Source organism: Sceloporus undulatus, chromosome 5 (assembly GCF_019175285.1).
Source record: "Sceloporus undulatus isolate JIND9_A2432 ecotype Alabama chromosome 5, SceUnd_v1.1, whole genome shotgun sequence".
Lineage (NCBI taxonomy): Eukaryota > Metazoa > Chordata > Lepidosauria > Squamata > Phrynosomatidae > Sceloporus > Sceloporus undulatus.
The window spans coordinates 135126608-135151500 of NC_056526.1; the positions used below are offsets into that span (position 1 = coordinate 135126608).

General features: G+C 37.4%; 1 protein-coding gene across 4 annotated transcripts in view; it reads right to left on the bottom strand.

Moving 5' to 3' along the window:
* GALNT7 (polypeptide N-acetylgalactosaminyltransferase 7) overlaps positions 1-24893 on the bottom strand; it is a 61929-nt gene that overhangs the window by 16169 nt on the left and 20867 nt on the right. For 3 of the 4 annotated variants that reach the window (XM_042468410.1, XM_042468407.1, XM_042468411.1), the window contains 6 exons: positions 16036-16499; positions 7136-7302; positions 4811-4941; positions 4488-4567; positions 2845-3027; positions 635-752 (listed from right to left, as the gene is read on the bottom strand). In XM_042468410.1, coding sequence (XP_042324344.1) covers positions 635-752; positions 2845-3027; positions 4488-4567; positions 4811-4941; positions 7136-7302; positions 16036-16499 — 1143 coding nt within the window. Of the gene's footprint in view, positions 1-634; positions 753-2844; positions 3028-3179; positions 3363-4487; positions 4568-4810; positions 4942-7135; positions 7303-16035; positions 16500-24893 lie in introns of all 4 variants that reach the window. The other variant, XM_042468408.1, reaches the window with a different exon arrangement.

Below are 24893 nucleotides of genomic sequence, written 5' to 3' on the forward strand. Positions count from 1 at the left end.
TTCACTTATAAAGGAAACTGTACAATAATTAGCACACAATATTAAGAAGTAGTCAAGACTAAATCACTTCTTAACTGGGTTCAGCCAATTTCTGAAGTCATATCTGCAGGTAATATTAGGAACTCATTTCATGCCTTTGCCCTGCATCCAGAAAAGCACATATAATCTATGTATATTTAGCATATATAATGATCTCACTGAATCAGAGATACATCTGGGGGGAGGGAGAGTCCTGCAGAAAATAAGGTCTAGACTTTACCCTGTAAAAATACAATGGAAGGTAGAAGTGCCATTTGACATAACTGTATGCGTAGCACTAACCAGCAGCAGAGTTGAAAAGAGAATGCGACTGAAGATCCTGGACCACTCTAGCAGGGACGTAGCCAAGGGGGGGGGGGTCTTGGGGGTTGGGCCCCCCCCCCTTCTGTTAGTTAAAATGAATGGGGTGTGCTGCTGCGCCGCTGCACCCAAGCCCCATTATAATGGGGGGACTTTGTCTGGCCCCCCCCCCCCCCTTTCCCAAAATCCTGGCTATGTCCCTGATTCTAGGAATATAAAAACTGGACTGAAGAGTATTCATGCATTTTACATGCAAAGAATGATGATTACCAACTCTTTTCACTTTGTTGTTTACCTTGTAAGATATTTCAAAGTTTTCACCACCCCAAATTTGTAGGCCTGGATCATAGAGACCCAGTTCAAAAAAGAAGTCACGTTCAATTGCAAATAATCCTCCAGCCATTGCAGGTGATCTAGGAGACAGGGAAAATCAAGACCAATTTGTATGCAGCACAGACATGTGTTTTACTTGAAGAAGTAGCTAGTAACTCTTAGGCACACAGAAATTATAAAGCTTTAATGGTGGTCAATAAGAAGTTGGAAGCAAATGTTTCAAGTTCTGTTTGCAAGCTGTAATGATTAAGAGTTTTGGAAAACAAGACCCCAACAAAGGTGCAATCAACATCTTTTGTGATTTCCTCTCTCAACATTTTTTAAAAAGGCAAAAGCAACCACAAAGGCTGCAATACAAGATGAGAACAGTGCATTGGAGAACTGACCTTCCACATTTTTTTTCAATGAGAGAAATCACACAGCATATCCCTAGTCTGCACAGTTGTGGCAAAATTGTACATAATATATAGGCTGTTTGGCAGTATTTGCCCATATTAACCAGAATGGTCAAATGCCCAGGTGTCCACTCTTAAATTATTTCTGTTGCAGTAACTGAGGGGCAAAACAGACTGACCCAAAAAGGTGGCTTCAAGCTGCCTCTGAGAAAGTTGGATTGGGGCTGTGGACCCAATCCACCATTTTGGCAACCCAAAAAGAAGTGGCAAATTGCAGTTCCTTTTTGTGTGGGCACAAAGGTGGCTTTTCCGGACAAAAACCTGCGGCTTTATGGTGCTCCTGTGACGTGCAGTGTATAAATGCTACACCGCCGGAACACCCAGAAGCCAGCCCATATCTGGGTAGCCAGGCAGCTACCAGGTGTCTTACGGGCATGTGACATCTAAATGCCACACCCTCAAGACACCAGGAAGCTGGTGTTTAGAGCTAGTCTGTTTCACCCTTTATTTGAGTACTGAGTTATGAGATGGAATCACCATATCTTTTTTCTGTCAGAGGTCAAAACCAAAGCTTCATAATTTCTTCAAAATATTTTGGAAATTTATCAAAGACTTCATAAAGTGAGAGCAAAATGAAAAGCAGCACTAGTTTTAAAAATTGCATAGATGCATCCAAAGAATATGAAAATATAGTTAATCTACTCGCAAGGAAAGAAGCTTTGAAATGAGAGTAAATCTAGTTGCAGAGTTAGTAAAACTTAATGGAAACAAAGCAGAACCACAGCTTCACTAATTTAGGGAAAGGGAGTAGTGATATTGGGAAAAACTCAGTCTTTCTAGGCAAATATATTTTTAAATTTTTATTTATTTATTTTTGGCCGAAATCAAGCCTGGACAATATTGATGGAAGCAAGCAAAAGAGGACTGCAGAAATCAAAAGAAACAAAATTTTTCCTGTTTACCTAACAGAATAAGGTGCTTAGATTTATTAACTGTGCATCTTCTTCCTGGAAATATCCATCAATTAAACTTCTGTTAGCTCACTTGAGTAGGCAGGACAAAGCAGCATCTCTTTTTTCTGCTGCATGGTCCTACAGCAGGTTAGAGCAGGCTCTGACCAAGGTCTTCTCAGACTCATATGTCATGCCCACTTCTGAGCAGTTGCTTTGCATTCCTGTCCACCGTATTGCAGAGGGATGCTGCTTTGATCCAGCGGTTCAGAGGAATTTTGGGGAAAGGAGAGAAATCACAGGTGCTTCTTGGCTCTTGTGTTGTTCCACTCAAAAAATGGGGTTTTAAAGTTGTAGGTTTTTAAAATATAAAACCACTTATGCCTTCTGCGTCCCCAGCTCTTGTCCTATAAAGCTGTGTTTTCAAACAAGGGCAGTCTAACCAACTCCTTTGATTAACGTGCAGAATGCATGCACTGAAACAGGATAAATGATTGCTATTCTTAACAGTGTGATAGAATCATAGCATACTAAGCCATTTCTAAAAAACCTTAAGGTTCAATAGTAAGATCATATGTTTTGACAATCCAAGTAAGAACAAACCTGTATTTTGCTTAGAGAACTGAGTATGCAAAGAGAAGTGCAAAAGGAGTTAGTAAGGCTATAATTAGAAGAGCCTGACCATGAGTTAGTGAAGAGTGATGCTTCCTGACAAAGCATTTGCTTTGGCTAGTGGTATTTAAAAGCTCTGAAGAGTTCATGCAAGTATTTAATAGTTCAGCACATCCTTAGGAAAAGGAGAAACACGTAAGTGGTTTAGTGATTACCGATACGGCTCAGTTTTTGTCTTTCTCATTTCCTTCTCACGTTTGGTCAAGGGCACCCTCTTCCACAGCATACTCCAATCCCATGCTCCTCTAGCAAACCCATCTTCGTCACCACCCCCTTGGGGTATAATGTTATAAGTGTTGCCATCTATGACATCTATAAGCGGTACAGTGCATGTGGTTCTGCAGGATTATGGATGGTGGCAGTGAGGATGAGAGCAGGTACATGACACATTTAAACGAATCATGGTTCATGGAAAAGAAAGGGGGAAAAATGAAAGGGTTTAGATCAGCATGAGCTACAAAGATCAATAGAATGATACAGCATTCTTTACCGATATGGCTCAGTTTTGTATTTTCTTTTTGCCTTTTCCTTGTAGCTTAATGGGATACGCTTCCATAGTAAGCTCCAATCCCAGGCCCCTCTGGCATAGCCATCTTCATCCCCACCTTGCTGTGGTTCAATGGAATAGTCATTCCCATCAATGTAATCTATTAGAGGTACAGTGCATGTCGTTCTGAAACATTTATGGAAGGGGAAGAGACAAGGTTAAACTGTCTAATCTAATACATTGCCTGCTATCTTTTATGCTTTATTCCAGTGCAATCAGAAGAAACATATACAGACACTGCTATTCTATTGGAAGGAAGCAGAGGAAAAAAATATGCATTAGCAGGATGAATTTAAAGTAATATAAGAATACAATCATGCTGAAAGCAGAACTTGAGTATACCAGCCTACCTCTTCCTTCATAGATTTTTGAAGACATACTTTCCAGAAGCAGCATGTTTCATCCTGGGAAAACATACTGTTGTACTTTTAGCAGTAATATGTTTGTCCCCTTGAATTTCATAGGGCTACTACTTTGTGAGAAGATTAGGTTGGTTAAAACTTATTTATTAAAAAAAAAAAAGAGGTCTAATTTAAAGCTAGGCACTAAATCAATTAGACTTTGTAAATACTTAATATATGCATTTGAAAAGTGGCTGTTTTTTCTGATGTAAGGTAGAAAGCCAGAATAATCTCTTCTATTGTATTGATCCAAATTTTAATATTATTTTTATTATTTAACGGGCACAAAAGGATGGAGGAAAAAGAGAATGAAGAGTAAGTTCCAACATCATGCTTTATTATTTACTATTCAACCACAATTCTATTTTGCAATTTCAGAACAAAACCTTCAACAGATGATGTTTATGATTTTACACCCTGTTTTAACTATCTGTGGGTTTATGCAAACAGGCACATTAATAACTTGTATCATATTAATGACATTTTGGCATATCCCAAATGCACATCATTCCAAGACTATTTCCCTTCCAGTTTATCCATTTGCCAAAACCACTACATATGGTACAATTACAAATACTATTCACTGTACATTGACTGTCCTCAATCTTGGCAAATGTTTTATTGCTATGAACAGAATTCAAACCATGTTTGTTGATGTAATTATACCACCTGCACCCCCCCAGAATAGCCTTGCAGGTAAACACAAAATTATATCAGCAAACCTGCAGACAGCTATTTGGGCAACTTGGAGTAGGAGCTAGAAGGTTCACCCAGAAACCTGAGAGAGCAACAAACTATAAAGCTGTTTTTAAAGACTTTCTGAAATATGGAAATAAGCAGAATTTATTACCTGTCTTTAGATATAGGAGCTATTAGTGGTGCATACCAGTTTACTGCCACCTCACAGTGGGCATCAAGGTAAATTAAAACCTTTAAAATAAAGAGGAAAGGAGATTCCAACTCAGTTGAGATTTCCTTGCACAAAAGACAAACTGATTTACTTGAGCGTTTTGCATTTTAGATTGACATCATTTTAATAACTATCTTTAAAAGGCTATACGCAATGTTGCAATTAAGAACTACAGTTACAATAATCAAGTGGTTTAAAGTTTGTTAAAAGCAAAATGCAGACTGTAGGGAAAGGAGGTTTTTATTTAGCAAACAGTGATCTACCTGTCCAAGTTTAGCCTTCTGGGCTCCAATGCTTCTAGCTTGAATTAAACCTTCTCTCCTTTCATTTCGAAAAATCTTTACAAGGCCATTCCACTGCTTAATATAATCCTCTAGTCTCTCTTTTAAGTGTGCTATCAAATAATAAAAAAAGAAGTGTCCATATATGTTATAAGATATTTAGCTTTGCGCTTACAACACAAACTAAATCTATATTAAAAACAAACTATGTGTACTTCACTAAATATTTAGAGTCTTGGAAGATAAGAATATTAAATCATCACTAATGGGTATATTTGTTGATGGTAAGTTCACTTCAGAATTACTACCAACATTACTTCGATTTTTAAAAAGTACATAAGGAAGTAGAAAAGACATGTGCCTTTATAATGGTGAAAAGGCCAGTATAGAGAAAGGGCTGTGTGAATTTATAGAAGGAAGATGCCTAATGGACTCTGACCCTCTTGGCAATACAAAGGCACAAGCCCTGAAATACTTTTCCAGTCATGTGCTAAAGCCATGTGAAAGAAGGAAATGTAACAACAGAAAGTGCCCTGATAAAGGAAGTGTTCCATCTTTTTTTCTGTGCACCTCAATGTTGTAAGAAAGTCTTGACTGATTGCAGGAAAGTGACAATAGGTGTCCTTTGACATGGCAAACAAACAAACAAACAAACAAAATGAAGGGTTTCAACTCACATGATAAAATGTGAACATTTATAAGGCATTTTTCAAGTCCAGGGAGTGGTGCAGGAGATGTAGCATTCAACCCCACAATAAATCTTAATGTCTAAATTTGAAGGCAGATGTAGATATCAAAAAGATACTGCAATACATTCAAGAAAATACCCATGACTCTTTATCAAGGTTTATGACTATCACAAGTAAATGTGGTGAGGGACCAAATGCCATGATCCCGAGGCCAGCCGTTCCTTTTGTGCCCTGGCATGGCCTTCATGCGGTTTGAGAGCATGTGTCATCTAACTGCCACACCCCCAAACCATGCAGAAGGTGTCTTTTTTTACCTATCTGTTTTGGGCCTCTGTTATATTCCACTTTGAACAGAAATGCATTTAAAAAGGGGACACTTTCATATGCAAAAGGAATAGTAACATTTCCTTTCATCAAATGTACTGTGCAGGGGGACGAGGAGGACTTGTTGAATATGTCTTTTTTTTTGTCATGTGTTCTTCCTTATGAACCTTCACACAGTTTGGGTGCTATTACTCTTCTAGATTTTCCCTGTTACATTTTCATATACAACTGTACATATAACTGTCACTTATTCTGATATCCTTTATACTTTTGTCTTCTAATATCCATAAGGAAAGCTAATAAGTCTCATCCATATATCTAACAGGAAGCCGAAACCCTAACCCCATATATTCATCCGACAGCTCTAGCTCATCTGCACCTGCTCATCCATCTGACCACATAATCTTCAATTATGAAAGTTTGGATGATGCCTTTAGTTCTTACATTAAATTCTTAAATTCTTACATTATTTCTGAAGAATATCATCCATTTCAGATTGCGAAATGAATTTGGCTTTAAAGCCTTCATTTAAAGCAGGAGTAGATATATAAGAAAGGCTTGGGGGCTGTCTCCGACCCAAATGCTATAGGCCTTCATGGACTTCATCCCCCTCTATTTATTCAAATGTGGAAGTGACCCACTGGCAATTTCTGACTTTGAAAAAGCTATTTGGGGCTTTTTCAAAGACATTCATGGTCCTCAAAAGCAGCTTTAAAATAATGTTTTTCCCTGGAGGTTTCTAGGTGTGTGACTTCCTTTGGGGGGCATGTTATTGTTGCTGTTGTTGATGATAATGATATAGAATTCAGATGACTGTAAGAGCCAAGGGAGAGAAAGTAGAAGTCATGAGGGTTACATGCAGCTTGCAATACACACAATTCCCACACCAATTTAAAATAATAGAAAGACAGGCATCTGCCAAATTTGAAAGCATTTACATTTCTTTTTAGTACAGTCATTATTTGAGCATCTCACCAAAGGGAAAAAATAACACTGGAAAAGAACAAAGTTCAAAATACTTCTGTGGCTTGAGCAAACTACAGTACATTAATTCATCCAGGCATTCAAAAAACCCAAACAAACCCATAATGATGCAAATCTATACTAAGAAGCATGCTACAAACTCCTCCATCAAAGATTAACGGCCCAATACTCTTAAACCTGCAAACTGGCATCTAGTCAAGAGTATTAAAAACTACACATCAGCAGAATACTTTGCCTGTTGGCTCAACTTTTCTGTAAAATTGTGACTTCAGTTTTTATTCTATTTAGTAATGACATGAAATACATTTACCTTTATTACTAAAATCATCTATCAAAACAATTTCAGCCAGATACTTCCTTGGTGTTCTCTTAATAACACTATGAACCGTCCTCATGAGTGTAGACCATCCTTCGTTATGGAAGACAATGATAACACTGGAAGTGAGTAGATTCTCATCATAGTACCAGTATTTGCACCTGCAATTTGAAAAAGTGTTACATTTCAATATTTTCCATACATCTGTATCAAAACCCAGATATTTTCATATTCAATTTGCATGGGGAAAAAAAGGTCACTTAGATCAGTGGTTTCTAAAAATTGGTCTCCAAGTGGTTTTTAACCTCAGGTCCTGTAACCCCCCTTCCAATATGGTCAAAAATCAAGGACTGTCAGATCTGCAGTCAACAATGTTTGAAAACCTGAGGGTGAGAACCACTGCTTTGGACATACTAATGCAGAAAACTGGTTTAGGCTGAAAAAAGAGAAACGAGATACACACACAGAATACCAATTAAAATGGTATTCTAAAACATACTCACGGCATCACTTTCATAAATGAATCCAGGTGCTTATTAAGTGAAAATCTTGTCTTTCCAGACTAAATACATTAATTAAACAGCCCCCCACCCAAGAGTGCAGACCCAAGGGTACTATTCCAATGAGAAAAACAGGTGTGTGATCTTTCTCCTCTCACCACATATCCTTATGCTAGGACTGTCTGGGAAACCCTTCTGAGCAGAATTTCAGCCAAAAAGGTATAGATTTTGACGAGAGAGTGCCATTGCCCAGATATAGACTAGTACACCAGTGCTTTTAGAGCCATATTTCTATACTGCCATTCATCAAAATAGGATCTCTATACAGTGGGCCCTTGATATCCACTCGAGTTTGGTTCCAGGACCCGCCATGGATCCCAAAATCTATGGATGCTCAGGTCCCATTATATACAATGGCCCAGTAAAATGGTGTTCCTTAAATAAAATAGCAAAATCAAGGTTTGCTTCTTAGAATTTAAAGATTTTAAAAATATTTTGCAACTGTGGATGTTTGAATCCATGGATAAAAATCTGTGGATACAAATGTCTGATTGTACAACAATAGAAACAACACATTGCTTAAAATCTCATATAATGTAATAAAACATTCAAATATTAACTTTAGACAAACATAATAGAAGACACCAAACAAGCTTGTTCAGGCATACTGAAGGGTTATACAAAGGAAATGCCCAGGTAAATCAATGCCCTAACTTGTGCTACAAATCCAAGACATAGCCATGGTAGTCTGGAAAATCAGTATTTAGGGAGATCTTGTAGCGCTTTGAGACTAAGTGAAAGAAAGAAGTCAATAGTCTATTTCCTCAGATGTATGGCATAGAGTAGAAAATCCAGGCACAAACCTATATGAGCAGTCTGTGAGTGAGAATGTCCATCACCTCATCTCTACAGCCACAAAGTTTTGCATTCCTATGGACATTCTTACATACAGATTGCTTATATAGGTCTGTGCCTGGGCTTTCCACTCTACTCCATGCATGTGAGGAAGTAGACTGAAGTCTACAAAAACTTATGCTATCAACTTCTCTCCTTCCCTTAGTCTCAAATGTACTACAAGATCTTTTTACATACTGGTGCTACAAAGACTGTACAAAGATTCTTTATGAAGATAACCACAAAGCTGGAGTAATACAGTTAAGAAAACTATCTCCTTTATGATTACACAGAACACTTTCAATAAGGAAGAAATCTGGAGTAGGGCCTCCACAGAGCTTAAGACACGTAGGCTGGTATGGGGCCAGAAACAAATGGGCAACCAGTGCAGTGCTTTCAGTGCTGGACAGGTGCAAACAAACTTGGCTATATAGTACCTCTTAAAATGCTAACCCAATTGAAGCCACTGGTGCTGCATCTGCACTGTAGAAATAATGCAGTTTCACTCCACTTGCTGCCTTGCCCATTCTTAGTCTTCTTATGATTTCTTAACTGCAGTCCCCACTCTGATCAATATTTGATCCCAGGTATGAAAATTATTTTACTATTTCTATAGGCAATGAGGAAATAAAAATAGTAAAAGAATTTTCATACCTGGGATCAAATATTGATCAGAGTGGGGACTGTAGTCAAGAAATCATAAGAAGACTAAGAATGGGGAAGGCAGCTATGAGAGAACTATAAAATATCCTAAAATGTAAAGACATACAACTGAGCATGAAAGTTACAATCATACAAGCCACTGTATTCTCTATTACCATGTATGGATGTGAGAGCTGGATAGTTAAGAAAGCGGATATGAAGAGAATTAATTCACTTGAGATGTGGTGCTGGAGAAGAGTGCTGAGGTTACCATGGACAGACAAGAAGTCAAACAAATGGGCCCTAGAGCAGATCAAATCAGAAATCTCTCTGGAAGTCAAGAGGAGTAGACTGAGGCTGTTGTACTTTGGCCACATCATGAGGAGGCACGACTCACTGGAAAAACAATAATGCTAGGAAAGGTAGAGGGAAGCAGAAAGAGAGGAAGTACACATGCTAGATGAATGAACTCTATTAAGGAAGTCATGGATATGAATTTGCAGGACCTGAGAAGAGCAGTGGATCACTGGGAAACTTGGAGAGTTTTCATGCACAGGGTTGCCATGGATCAAGATCAACTCGAGGGTGGATAACAACAACAACAAAAGCGTAGATTGGGGATTTCACGTGGCTTAAATGGTGACTTATGCTGTGCCTCATACATACTGCTGCATTCAGATCCCCCCCCCCCAAAAAAAAATCCTCAAAGAAATTATTTTAGTTACTTCTGAACAAGGGTAAACTTTAGAACTGGAATTACAAGGGTAACAAACTAATGAAATAGTTGCTTGAAATGATGAATAAAATTAAAGTAACCATCTTTGCTCAGACTGGCACAGGTGATATGAAGGGTTGAAGGTGTGCACTTTTTGAGAACAGGAGGTTTCTTTCAGCTTCTTTTTAGTCCAGCTTTTCTTCCTTTAGCATGGGCATGGCATGGTTTCCAGATGCTTCGGGGGCATACTGCGGCTAAACATTATGCTCCCAAAGCAGCCTGAAACCGCTTCTTTTGACCCATCTGTTTGAGGCCAGTATTCCTGGCTGTGTGTTTACTATTTAAACCAGCATGTTTTCTTAGCTCCCAAACCAATTTTAAAAATTTACTATAAGAAACAGACCACCATTTATCAGATATAAATTTATCTCACAGAACATATTAAAACAACAATTATATCTATCAGGAAAAGTACTAAATTTGTAAAAAAAAAATGGTATTGAAATAGTGTGCACTTAGATAGAAGCTCATATGGACATTCTACTCCGAAGCCTTCAAACTGCCAAAATGGCTTGTAGTTATAGCAAAAGGAAATATGCTGTGAAAGCCTAGATTTATTCTGCATCCAAGTTCACACATCAAAACAAGACAGGGCACTACAGTTACATGCTGCCCAACTGCTCCTACTTACAGGAAAAGCAGTTGAAGAAACCACAGACATCTAGCATGATTTCTGGTTCCTGCAGAAAAGTAGCATTCTCTTGCTTGTTTTTCCCTCAACAAGCCTGCTGAGTTTGGACATCAGGCTAAAAAAGACCACAAGTTCACGATCAGCCACCTAGCACCAGTTAGTTGCTTAATCCTTGGCAATCTGGAATTCTGAAGAACTTCAACTAACTTGTTGTGATGCCTGCATGTGGTCCAATGTGTATTAAGTATAACTCATACCTAATGATTAAGGTACAAAACAAACTCCAGACAGAAATAATCCAGTTTGTGACAGCTTTAACTGCCCTGGATCAAAGCTAGGGAATTTTGGGAACTGTAGTTTTGTGAGACATTCAGCCATTTCTGTCACAGAGCTCTTGTGCCACAATAAGCTACAATTCCCAGGATTCCCTAGCACCTAGCCAAGACAGTTAAAGTAGTCTCAAACTGGATTATTTGTGTAGTGTGTTTTGAACCTAAGAAAGATAGAAATCTGCACTACCCATTTTACATAAGTCCTTAACCTTACCTCCAACTTTTTATCTTGTGTCCTAAGTTCAGAAGCTTAGAACACCAAGACAGCCATTCATAGTGCAAATTCTGTCCAACTTTTCTGACGGCCTGTATTTGTTCACGTTTTTAAAAATCTTAATTTATGGAGGATATTGAATGTTATCTTAACCAAACTATAAGCATACCTTAAAAAAAGAAAAGGGAAAAAAAATGAAGTGTCCAAGAAGAATCTAACTAGATGAACCAAGGAGCTAGTCTGTAGGAGAACAGTGACATCCAGTGGATATTTCAAATACCAACAGGTAAAAATTAACTAAACTACTAATTAAGTATTTCATTTTACATTATCCACGAACATACACATAAGGGCATACATTTAGACAAGGGTAAACTCTTGTTTAAATACAGAGAGGAGTGCCAAATCATTCTTTTCAAAATGAACACTGATGGTCATAAGCCAGATATGAAATGTTTCCAGATTTTAGCTAACAAGCTGAGATAAAATCTGCAGACTCCTTTACCTATAAGCAGTTATCAAACTTTCAGAAAGCTTATGCTGTTCACTATTTATCAAAACATGTAATACCTCATCTATCTCACACTGGAATCAAGAGTCAACAAGATGGCTAAAGTTATGAGCCAGGTCAGAATGTGTCTTCTTTCTGTTAACAATTAAAAATAATTTAAGTTACATGGGAAGGGAAGGGCTTCTGGATGTAAACAAGGAAGTGTTTTTATATATGATTCATTTTAGAAAGTGTTTTTGCTTGAAAACTTGATGCATGCTGCCACCTTGTGTGAAATCTTTTGTACTGCTACTCCACCAAGCAAAGACTCTCATTCCACAGCATTTCAACTTCTAACACAGCTGTTGGAGGAACATACTATCAGATACTCCTGTCTCCATCTGGCATCTCAACTGTTCCCCTTGCCCTTATCTTTTAATGTGTGCCATATGAACTAACATGCTTCTCCTAGTCTGTTACATTGATCACATTCAGAGATACTAGGATAATGTTTCCATTACCCTCTTAACACAGAATGCATCGTAGTTGAGTCTAGTTTAGGAACGGGAAAAAAATGCAGTTAGCATAGTCTGGGACTTCAGGGTAGTATAGACTCTCTGCTCCTTGCAAACAGGTATACTTCCCCAAACAGTGCCCACAACAGAGCAGTTTTAATAAATCAGTTTATAAACACCCAAAAGGGCATAGGAATTTACCATAACCACATGTAAAAGGTTGATCCATTCAACTTGGTATTGTCTACACTGAACCTGAATATTTCCCAGCTCTATCCAGAGAAGTTAAGATCTGAACCTGGGACTTTCTGTAGACCAAATACACATTCTATCACTGAGCTGTGATGCTTCTTCCAAGCCAATCTATGGTTTGATTTTTGTCTTACATGACACAAAAGAAAGAGAGGTGACCATAATTTTGCAGTGTCAAAAGAGATTGTGCCAGACACCCAACCTTCTTCCCCTACATACAAGTAACCCATCCCTGGATGCAGCCATTATTAGAATGATTTAAGAAGGGCAATCTTTAGTAATAACACATTTACTTTGCATACGTTTAGGCAGTAGGTTCAGCTACAATGTCAAAAGGTAACATAATATATACTCTGATCTGTTAGTAATGTCCTTCTGTGGTCTACACAGAATGGAAAAATCTCAGTTTTCATGCAAAAGAATAGACAGACATGAAAGACTGTGACTATCAGAAATAAGTAGGAGCACTTTTCAGTTTCACTCGATGTTATAATACTAACTTAAACTAGCCATTCTAAACTGAGCTGGAGAACTCCTTTGTGAAACAACAATGTTCTGTTAATAGCTACCAAATTATTTAGCTTTAACTAAATGGTTACTGCTTTCTTTGTGTTGAAATGCCCTCTGCACTCATTAATCTCTACCCACCCCCACTATGTGTGTATCTGTCCACCAATTTAAGATTACAATTCATGCATCTGATGAACTGGACTCTAATCTACAAAAAGCTTAATTAGTTTGATAAAATCAAACAAAATGTCCTGTTGCTTTTGGTGCAGTAATTAAAATAGCTACTTCTCTGGGATCGGGTTCAATTTTACCATCTTCTGTTACTTCCTTCCAGAAATGAAGTATTTCTGGTCACTTCTGGGTCATATTTCTGGCCCATATTCCTGGCCCCTACCAGCCCACCCCTTGAAGAGAGGATGACAAAAGTTCCATTATTCAACCTAAGGAAATATCAAGATAAAGCTATTTGTAGAAAGAGAATGTGCTGATAATACATTTGCACTTAACAAGTAGCATTAGTGCCAAAGCCACAGTTGTGACAGATTTTATGTAGTGAAACAAGCTGATCAAGAAAATGTATTGATCATTCAAGACAATAATTACCAAAGAATTCTAACCAACAATAAAAGCAAAACACACACTGAAATATTTGCATCTATAAGTCTTATACAAGAAAAAGTCTATGGAAACCACACTTACAGCTAGTAAGATATTTTTTCTTATTAACAAACTCATATGATTTGGATTCAGTTTGCCAGATAGAGCAGCCCAAGTGAATTTGCTTTTTCTTTTACTTATTGTTTCTGTTGCTACTGTTATTATATACTTTATAAATACTTAAGAAAACACACATTTTCTGAAATATTAGACAGACGTGACCTGCAGGTTCACAATTTATAGGAAGTGAAAGAAAAGGTAAAAGGAATACAAACAGTAGGACAGGTTGATCTCCCTCTTGCTATGCTGCTTTGCTTGAGAGAAGGTGGGTGCTGCCTCTTCTTGGCTCCTAGCTTCCCCAGAGGCTGTGTCCAGAATGTGCTGCCTTTTATCTCTATAATCCCAGAGCTGGCTATGTTACAGTCTTCTCAGGATGGTTTAGCCAGTGGGAAGGGAAGGGGGGGGGGGTGATGGGATCTTATTTGAATTTTTCCTCTCTCTCCATCTGCTACTGTTGGTACACTCTAATCTTACAGAGCTGATTTTCTGGAATGGGTTTGGGGGACTACAAGGACGATGGGGATCTGCAGTAAAGGAGGGAACAAAGATTATTTCCTCTCTTCTTCTAAAAGAAGAAAGAATCATCAGGATTAAAAGCCTTCTCAATATAGATGCAGCTATTCCATCTATAGAAAGAGACCTCTGGATACAAGCCTACATGTTTTTGGCTTTATCCAATTGGATGGAAGAGAATCACAGAGCCCAAATTGTAAGATTCTTAAATTATTAATGGCAACAGAGAGAGGATAATCCAATGCTTTGTACTTGAAAAAGATACACTGTACAAAACAAGATCATTTCACAACACAATTACATTTAGTAGTTTCTACAGCAATGTGAAAGAAAGAATGTTTTGCATAACTCTTAAATTGAACTATTGTAATATTCATTCTGAGTGAATTTAGTGTAGTACATACTCTGCAGAAGACAGTAAATTTTTAAAATAAACACAGTGAGAAGTACCAGTTAAGGTAGCAACTGGTTGATTCTGTTCACTGATCACACAGTGGAAAATGTTCCTCAGACAAAAAGTTGGGCTGCAGTAGCCAAGGCAATGGCTCTGATAATAGCATGGTCACCAGATCCTTGCACTATGCCTTACAAGAGAGAGAAAGGCTATATTTTAAACAGCAAGCAACATAAAAGGGTAGAAAGAATTATGTAAACCTTTCTATAGCAGCAGGACAACTCTTACCCATCAAAAAGAGAAAAATAATTTCATATTAAATGTGGCTTATTAACTTATTCATTGCTCACTGTTTGAATGCCTGCTATACTACTCATAACATGGGTCCCTTCTGGGACAAAGGCAGCATAATAAACAAACAAACAAACTTTAAACAAGAATACTACATGTGTGCTAATGTGTCATAATTGAGTCATTTTTCCCCCACTGATTTTACCAGGAGTTAATCATATGCTTGTAACTCTCCTAAAACAATGGAAGAGTTTTTTTTTTATATAAGAGATGAACTGGGGATAATTTATACCATTGTTTTCTTATTTAGAGAAATAAGCACTAACCATCACCAAGAATACAATACTGTGAGTCACATGAATTTTAAATACCACTGTAAGTAACATACTCCTAAGAATACCAGCATTTTTCGTAGAACTTTATATACACATCAAGAAATACAAATTATATTAATAGATTTATTCCACTTAAAAGAAAAGCAAAGGTGTAGATTGTAGATAATAGAATATATATACAGTATACCACTCATGTATAAGTCTAGAAATTTTAGTGAAAAAAGTGACCCCAAAAACCTGAGTCCACTTATCCATGGGTCAATGGAAGTATTGTACTTTAACTCTTATTTATATAAAAAGGAACCATACCTTGGTGAAAAGCAAGAATGTAATCTGTTTTGGAAGCACTGACTTCCCTCTATTCTCTCATCAATCCAGTTTTTAACATGAGCACAAACAGTGATGCCTGCTGGAATTTTTAAGTTCTTTGGCATTGTTTTCCTGTGCTTCATCATTTCGATCCTTTGTTACATGGCCCTAAATTTTATCCTCAACTTATCCATGAATCATATCAAAATCTATAATTATGGCTCCAAAACCTGCCCTTGACTTATACATGAGGTCGACTTATAGTCGAGTATATATGGTAGATGACTACTTGAATACGATGACACAAAAGGAATATAATTATTGCAAGAAAATCTGGAATGACAGCCACAAGAAGTTGACAAAAATGGTCTGGACAAAGTTTTGTTTGTTACAAAGCACGGAATGAAGCACAGGAAAGGAAGTATACAAAATTAAAAAACAGATTAAAATCTTATTCATAACAAGGTGAAAATGGAGTAGTCCAATCATGATACCTCCAGAAATCACCTTAAACATAAAAATGAAAGTACCCTATCCCATTAAAAAATACGATAAAAAGAGGCACTTAATAGGTACTTACTCTTCTTGTCGTAAGTCATTAATGCTTCGATCTAGTGAGATCATATCACTTGCTACCATATTAAACCCAAATTCTTTTATGCTGGCTTGAACAGATTCTTTATACTCTGGTCCTAACACATATGGCTTGGCTTCCTCACCAGGACCACCTACAACTCCATGGGGTTCAGGTTCTTTGGGTTCAAAATTACCAAGAGTTCCAGGATGTAATACAGGATCATGGTAGGTAAGCGTTTGTGGCTTAAATGTAAGATACTGTCGCTGCATGATGTTTTGCTGATCATTACTGCCACCAACAAGAGGATTCCCTTCATTTTTGGCTTTATTCCTTCGCCGAATTGCCTCCAAGTCTACTTCTACACCTTCAACATGAGGCCAAGGTAGCACAGGTTTGAATCTGTCATTTCCAGGAACCAGGCCGTGGTCTCCATTGTTTGGCATGAGATTGCTAGATTCCTTCTCATCCTACATAAGAGGGACAAACAACATCACAGAACAAAATTATTTCCAGAGTTGAAGACTCAGCTTCAGTTTTCCATGCTAAGTACAATTTGAACGTCACATTGCTTAGGTACTATATTACATATTGCTAATAATATTTTTAAAGCAAAATTTTACAAAGTATTATTAAACAGGGACTTGCAAAAAAGAAACAATAAAAGAAAACATGATGAGATGGGCGCGTGACATAGGACATCCAATACTGTATGAGGAGTGGTTGAAATCTTGGGAAAAAACAAATAGATTCACCGCCTCACAAACACTAAAAGAAAACCATCTAAAAATATCAAATAGATGGTACTTCACCCCATCAAAAATTTTAAAAATCAATAAAATTCCAAATTTAAAATGTTGGAGATGTGGGGAAAGTGAGGGTACTTTATTTCACATGTGGTGGACATGTAAGAAGGTCAAGAAGTTTTGGTTCAAGGTACATGCAGCAATCCAAGAAACTTTTACTCTCCAATTTACTATGTCACCAGAATTCTATCTATTAAACATGTTACCAGCAATGGAGAAAAAGATAGAAAAAAATATTGGAGAGTTTTTCTATATTTAGTTACAGTGGCAAGACTCGTGATTGCACAAAATTGGAAGAACAGCAAACCACTGCAAATTGAAGACTGGATGTTAAAATTACAAGACTTGAGGGAAATGGACAGACTCACAAAGCTGATAAATAATAGATCTGAAACTGACTTAAACGAAGAATGGCTTCTGATAACACAACTTTGGGGAAAGGCATTTGATATCAAGAAAGATGTTCTGTTATAAACTGGTAAAAATTGGAGTAGAAATTGAAATTCTCAGAGGATATGGATATACTTTTTTCCCTTTTTTTCTTTTCTTTTTCTCCTTTTTCTGACTGTTGTTATGTATACGTACAGAAAGTTTAGTTTTGTTCTTAAGATTATGCTGTAACATAATTAAATAATAATAATAAAACAAATAATAATAATAATAATAATAATAATAATAATAATAATAATGTCATACCTATATTTGCAACCTAGTGTCCATATATTTCAAATTCAGCAAACATAAAAAAACCGTACTCCCAACTCATACAATGGCACTTAGTATCTACAGGGGTTTGGTTCCAGGATGCCCCATGGATACCAAAATCTGTGGATGTTCAAGTCCCATTAAATACAGTAGCATAGTAAAATGGTGTCCCACTTCTCTGGCGGGAACTTGTTAGCTTTTTCTGGGTTGGATGCCCTTTAAAGCCAAAAGAAGTTCATATTTAACCAATGAAAATGAAATCGCTGTTGAGAATTGTACTGATTTCCTTCCTCATTCCTTTCTATTAACACCTTGCTCCCTACCCCTTTATAATGACACTATTAAAAAACAAAGCTTATTGTTTGCAAAAAATAATTTTAAAAAACTCTATTAGGTATGAAGTGTCTTGACACATGTGAAAGGAAGGACTAATAAAAAATAACATACAGCGGTGTTATTCAAAGTGGTAGTCTGTGGACCAGTGCCAGCCTACAAGCCGTTAGTTGCCGGTCTGCAGTATGGAACGAAAGAAACAATTGTGGACAATGGAAACAAATATGGTGACCTACAGTCCATCACATCAGATAGCTGAAGAAGCCCTGGTATATGTCATTTAAAATATAAATTCCAGAAATTAGCTCTTGTGGGAACAGAGATTGTAGAATCCATTAAAAAAAATCCTTAACCATTCATCCCACTCCCATGCCCTCAAGTTTAACAGCATTTCATAAGACTAGAACAATGCAATCTGTATCTATATGGAGACTAAGATCAAATTAAAAATAACTTATTTATTTATTTTATTTATATTCCACCTTCCTCTTCATAAAAGTTCCGAGGCAGTTTCCACAGAGTTAGAAAACATGGTGCAGTTTAAAAAATTATTCATACAAAGGTTAAAAAACCCAATTAAAATGTCAATTTAGTAAACAGCTTGAAAACATGTTGCTTACGTTCAATGTGCTAGGATCTTTATTACATCCCTAAAAAGTTCTACACTACTTTAAAACATAAGCTGATGGCTCTATATAATGAAACAAACTTACACTGGATTTCAAAATTTCATGACTTCCAGTTTATCAAAGCTGGATTTCTATGTAATGATTCTGAACTTCTACAGACAGCAATTGGAAATCTTATTTCCTTCTTTTTGCAAGACTCACACATGAAGAAAATATCACACTTTCACACAAGCCAGAACTTCTCCCGAAAATAAAAACCAACAGGTGAGGCACAATCTGATGAATAACTGATGAAGTGAAACTGCAGTTTTGTTTTAAGAGAGGCTTATGTAACACCAATTATGGAGGTACCACTGCTGTTTACAAAAACGACATATGTTACTTGAGGATTTGCAACATTTATTGTGTGCCTTCAAGTAATTTCCAACTTATGGCGACCCTAAGGCAAACCTATCATGGGGTTTTCTTGGCAGGTTTCTTCAGAGAGAGTTTGCCATTGTCATCATCTATTGTCACCCAGTGGGTTTCCATGGCAGAGCTGGGAATCACATCCTGGTCTCCAGAGTCCTAGTCCAACACTGAAACCACTATGCCACACTGGCTTGAGGATACCGAATCACAATCTAAATTACCAGAACAATCTCTACAAATTCTCACCTCCAAATATATTAAAATAATCTACATGCACATAATCAGACTTTCCCCCTCGACATCACATATTTGTGAACAACAGTAGCACTGAGTTCTTGAACTAACTATCCAACTCAAAACTAGCCATTTAAGAAAACACAGCCATACCAAGTTCCAGAAAGACCAGAATATCTAAGATTGGCTTCTACAGCAAAAACTCAAAAGACATGCAGCTATTATGGTAAGCATGTATTGCAGGCATAATGATAACCCATAATACAACTGACTGTATTTTTTAAAAAATAAATGGTTATTTGTGACACAGCTTAAGTTACATGGGATAGTACAAATACTTGAGTCACACAGCAGATTTACTGGCTAGGGCTGATTAGAGTCCAATCCATTTGGAGAGCCACATGTTCCTTGCCACAAATGTGGCAATATCAAACAAGAATATGAAATACAGTCACCCCTCCTAACTTGTGGATCTGAGAATATACATGGAGGGGTGGCCTCCACTATTTACAATGGTCCGCAGGCCTGGCACGCATGCGCAGGCCCCGTGCACGGGGCAAACCCCATTCAAGCCTATGGGGCTTGAATAAGCACAAGCCTCAGTTTTCTTGGAAGGGCGGGAAGAACGGATCCCCCGCGAAAATGGAGGGCCAACTGTATAACAATAAAACCAGAAAAAACAAATGGAGAAGAGAACCAACCCAGGGCACAAAGGCGACAGAGGGAATCCAAGTGGAAGTATCAAGTCTTTGTTGGAACATAGTTTATGCTGTTTTTCAGTATTTTATATATTTGTATGTGTCAGATACTTTGACTTTAGTTCATAAAGAAAACACAGACTAAATTTTTTTAGATATAATTTAAGATGGCTAATACTAATTTAAATTAGAAGGATAAAATGAAGTTTAAATGCAAAATGACAAAATTAAGCTGGTATATACGGCAGTGTCGACAAGCTCATAGTAAAGATGCCATGATCAGTACCTTTCACCACACAAACTACTTGGCTGTTTCTGTCAATCAAACTTCTGTGGAAATCACACTCACTGATCAGAAATGGAATATGAAGTCGAAGGCTTTCATGGCCGGCATCTATAGTTTTTTGTGGGTTTTTCAGACTATGTGGCCATGTTCTAGAAGAGTTTCTTCCTGATGTTTCGCCAGCATCTGTGGCTGGCATCTTCAGACGATGGCAGCCACAGATGCTGGCGAAATGTCAGGAAGAAACTCTTCTAGAACATGGCCACATGGCCCGAAAAACCCACAAAAAATATAGAGATGGAATAGTTTAGAAACAGAAAGACAATCTACACATTATACTGCGGTCACAGAAAAGCTTTTATACTTTTCATCTACAAATTTGATTTTTAAAAAACATTAATAAGAGTGACACCTTACTATAATTCAGTATCAAGTTGCACAAAAATATTTACTAAGATAGTTTTACATTAATATTCATATACTTGCCAGGAAAAACAATAAACCATAAATCAAACCTGACTGCTTTGATTTGCAGGAATATGATGATTGCCATGACTGCTTAAGAAGGAAGCCTTAACATAAAAGCTCTGAACTCCTGTATATTAGTGTAGGAAAATCTGTCTTCATGTAGGAAGCACACTTGACTCTCATCTTGGCTAAGGGCAGTGCTTCTCAGAACTCTGTGAGTTTTGAGAAGCAAACTTGAAAAAGGGAAAAATAATCATAAATCTTAGTGGTTTGGTTTCTTCTGTTTGTAGCTGCTGTTTGACAAAGAGAGTGTACAACACAGTAGAGCATACATCAAGTGATAAAAAATAAGCAAAGTCTTATTTGATAAACAAAAAACTACTTATTTGACATATCAATATAACTACACACGTACCTCAAAAGATTCTCAAATAAAGGCAATGTATATATGAGATACATAATCTGCTAGGCAACATCACTATGTAAATCACACAGGATGATCAACTTGCCTCCAGCATTATTTTTTACAAGTGGTCTCTGCAACACACTTTACAGTATCCAGTAGATTACTGATCCTACCAAAGCCTCCCTCTTTTGGCTGCATGAACATAAGCATGGAAAGATTTGAGTCAGATTATAACGATAATTTTACTGACAGATTGTTTATATGACTGGCAGGTTTACACTGTTATACTATAACATAATACACTGTTACACTGGAGTTATGTCAGAAACCAAGGAAGCTGTCACAAAAAAATAGTGCAGGTGGGTTGGGAGGCCAAGAGATGAAAGTTTTCAAATCACTAACATATAAGATTGCAAGATTTCATTATGCATCTTTTGAAAGTGTATATCCACTTGACAGCCCATTCTGATTGACAGCCTAAGTTTTTTATGTCATCTAGATGGCTGAAGCCATCTTCTAACTTTTCTAATTTTAGTTATAATACTGTATGAACATGTCACATTTTAAATTTTAAAACTGCATTAGTAAACTAATTACATTATCCTTTTTTTGGATACAAGCCATATTTCAAAGAAAAAGTCAATTTCCCCTCATTTTTATGTGGTTTAATTGCATATGAGATATCTCTGATATTGTTAGCCATTTGTAGCTTGCTGTTTTACCTTTCCAATTGGCCTATACATTAATAAATTAATGTTCATATGCCATAGACATATTTGAAAATATCCACTGCTTATATGATTGTATCCAATATACAGGAAATAGGTATATCTAATATTACAGAAAAGAACTATATTATTTGTATGAGATCATCATCTTTCAATATCCATGTATTTTTATTTACCTTGTTCCTGAACAGAGCAACTAAAAGAACACAGTGATAAAGGGACACCACACAGAGTCACTGATGCTGCCATTTTTTTCAAAGATAACTGGGCTTCAATTGACTATGTATATCCAATGTCTCAATTGCTAAAAACAAAGAAAAGAACCATCTGTGATCCTGCATGGGAGGTATAGATATGAAAGTACAGCTATGATCCATCTCTTGATGGCCACACCGAGTGAAGATGTTCTGTGGTGGTGGGCAACAGGACACTGCAGGATGGCATGTCCAACCCCCTCACACCAAAAAATCATGGTGTGACAAGTAGCAGAATGGGGCCCTGTGGCGTCCTGTTGCAACTACCTTGCACAGGAGAGGGAGCTGGATGCATAAACTAAGTGTACTGCTTGCTAGCACCATAGAACTCCTTCAATTGGTGCAAATGCCTGGCTTTTAAGGTGGGGTTTGGGGAACATTTATAATTATGGCAACGGTCTCATGATCATAAATCGGAACAGGAGAGTTTATGAGGTCTTAAAACTAGCTTATGACATCGTAAATCTTGAACAGGATGCCAGCCAACCATTTCCAGCCACACATTTATATTAACAATATACAATGCTGGTAAGAGAGACTTATGTTATGGTCAGTAACCTAAAATGAAGTAGAATCAAATACTATTTTGCCCTTTGCTGAAGAATCTCATGTTGCTTCTGACATGCGTGTAAAACAATGAGAACTAAGTAGACAGCAGCTGGTCATCATGCAAGCAGTGTCAACACATTTGCTGTGAAGATTTCACAATAATACAAGACAATGCTGACTATTTGCCTCAATACAGTGGGCCCTTGGTATCCACTGGGGTTTGGTTGCTGAACCCCCTGTGGATACCAAAATCTGTGAGTGCTCAAGTACTGTTAAAAAGACAATGGCATAGTTAAATGGTGTCCTTGATATAAAATGCCAAAATCAAGGTTTGGTCTTTGGTTTATTTTAATTTATATATATTTAAAATATTTTCAAGCCATGGATGTTTGAGTCAGTGGATAAAAATCTGTGGATACGGCAATTAGGGCTGACAGTACATGTTTCTTCTATACTACTACAGGAGACCACCTGGCTGCTCACTGAACATCCAGACAACAACCAAAACGCTATAAAAGTACACGATTCCAAAAAACATGAGAAGTAAACCGTGTAATTGCAAAATCTAGATACACAAAACCCAAAGCCACAAAAACACTGAATGAATACTAAATTGTACTGGTGTACTGGTGTAAACAGGAAGAATGCAGAAGCAACACCAAAATATACTCAGTATGTATGAAACAACATGCTACAAAATGGTAAACTAGCAGGAACAAACAGTCCTATGCTCAAAGCTGGCACAATTAAATGTAGATGAAGCAAGGATGTTAGGTGAATAGGACTTCTAGATATCATCCTATTTGGAAAATTCTTCTTCAGTACTGGTGCTGTTTTGAATAAATTCTTCCTGTAAATAGTCAGAAACACACAAACACAATAACAGAAACAATCTAACAGATGGAAAGATAATATGTTCATAAACATAAAGAACCATTCAAAACCGTTTGGAAATATAGACCATAATGAGACCAAATGACAGAAGAAATCCCTTTCTGTCTACCTCAAAATAGAAGGACCATAGGGTCAGAAAGAAAAGCTATGGACCACCTAACAGACAGTGGATAAGAAACAAAAACATATAAAGTATTAACTATGAATCAGTGAAAGTCACAACAAAAGGCAAAGGAGAGAAAAAGAGACTTACAGACTAATGAAACACCAAAAGGCCTTTAACCTTCAAACTAACCAAAGGTTAATACCATATGCAATACCAATTTTATACACATACATACATACACATATACTACATATAGGTGACTGGCTCTCAGGGGCACATGCTAGAAGGACTCAAACTGTGAAGCTCAGATAAGATTTAAAACTAATTTCAGGTGTGAGACCTAACAGAAAACAAGTCCAAAGACACATTTTAATGCTTTGGGAACAATAGTATTTAGTTTGAAGATCTATGCAGCTTCCTTAGTCGATAATGAAAGAGGACACATGGAGCACCCATTACACCTGGCTTGTCCAGACGCTGATCTGGTGGTCCCAGATCAATCCTGGCCCAAAGGGGTCTTAGTTCTGGGCAAAAAGACTGCTGTTTGCCATGGACTTTCCTGGAAACTCGACAGATGACAGACGTGCCCATTCCCTGCATACCCATTATCTGCCGATATCACTGTGTCTTCTCTGAAGAAGACACAGTGATGTCATGGCCTGTGATGTCAGATGGGGGTGCCTGGCCATGTGGGTATAGCCAGGTGACCCATTCCTGCCCTTATGGGTGCCAATGGGGGCCTTCAGAGAAGATGTGATGGTGGTAATAGGATGGGGTGCACAGCAATTCCATGGTGCAGTGGTGGGAGGCAGTGTAAAAACCTGCCCAGGGACTGACTCAGGTTGAACCAGACACAGGATACCACAGGTTTGGTCCACTGTATCCTGCCTGTCTGCTTAGGCCCTAAGATCTCCCATACTAAGTACCAATATCTATGCCCAATTTTCATGATGGCAGGTGAAAGATAAGAATATTCCAATGACCAGGTAAATTTGGTGGAAGAGCAATTTTGAGATTTCTTCTCAAAGATGCGATCTTGGAATCATATCTGCCTAATTTCAACATTACCAGTGATCCTAATGGGATGATTCTTATCTATTTGAGTTCTAAATTCCTCCTGACACATTCCTTTAGAGTCTAAAAAATTTGTCCACCTGATAATTTATTGTGTAGATCAGTGGTCCCCAAACTATGCCCTTTAAGAGATTTTGGACTTCAGCTCCCAGAAACCCAGACTATTGGCCAACATGGTTGAGGCTTCTGGGAGATGAAGTCCAAAATCTCTTAAAGGGCACAGTTTGGAGACCACTGTTGTAGATGGACAAAATGAAAAAAAAAAAAAAAAAAAAAGAACAGAATT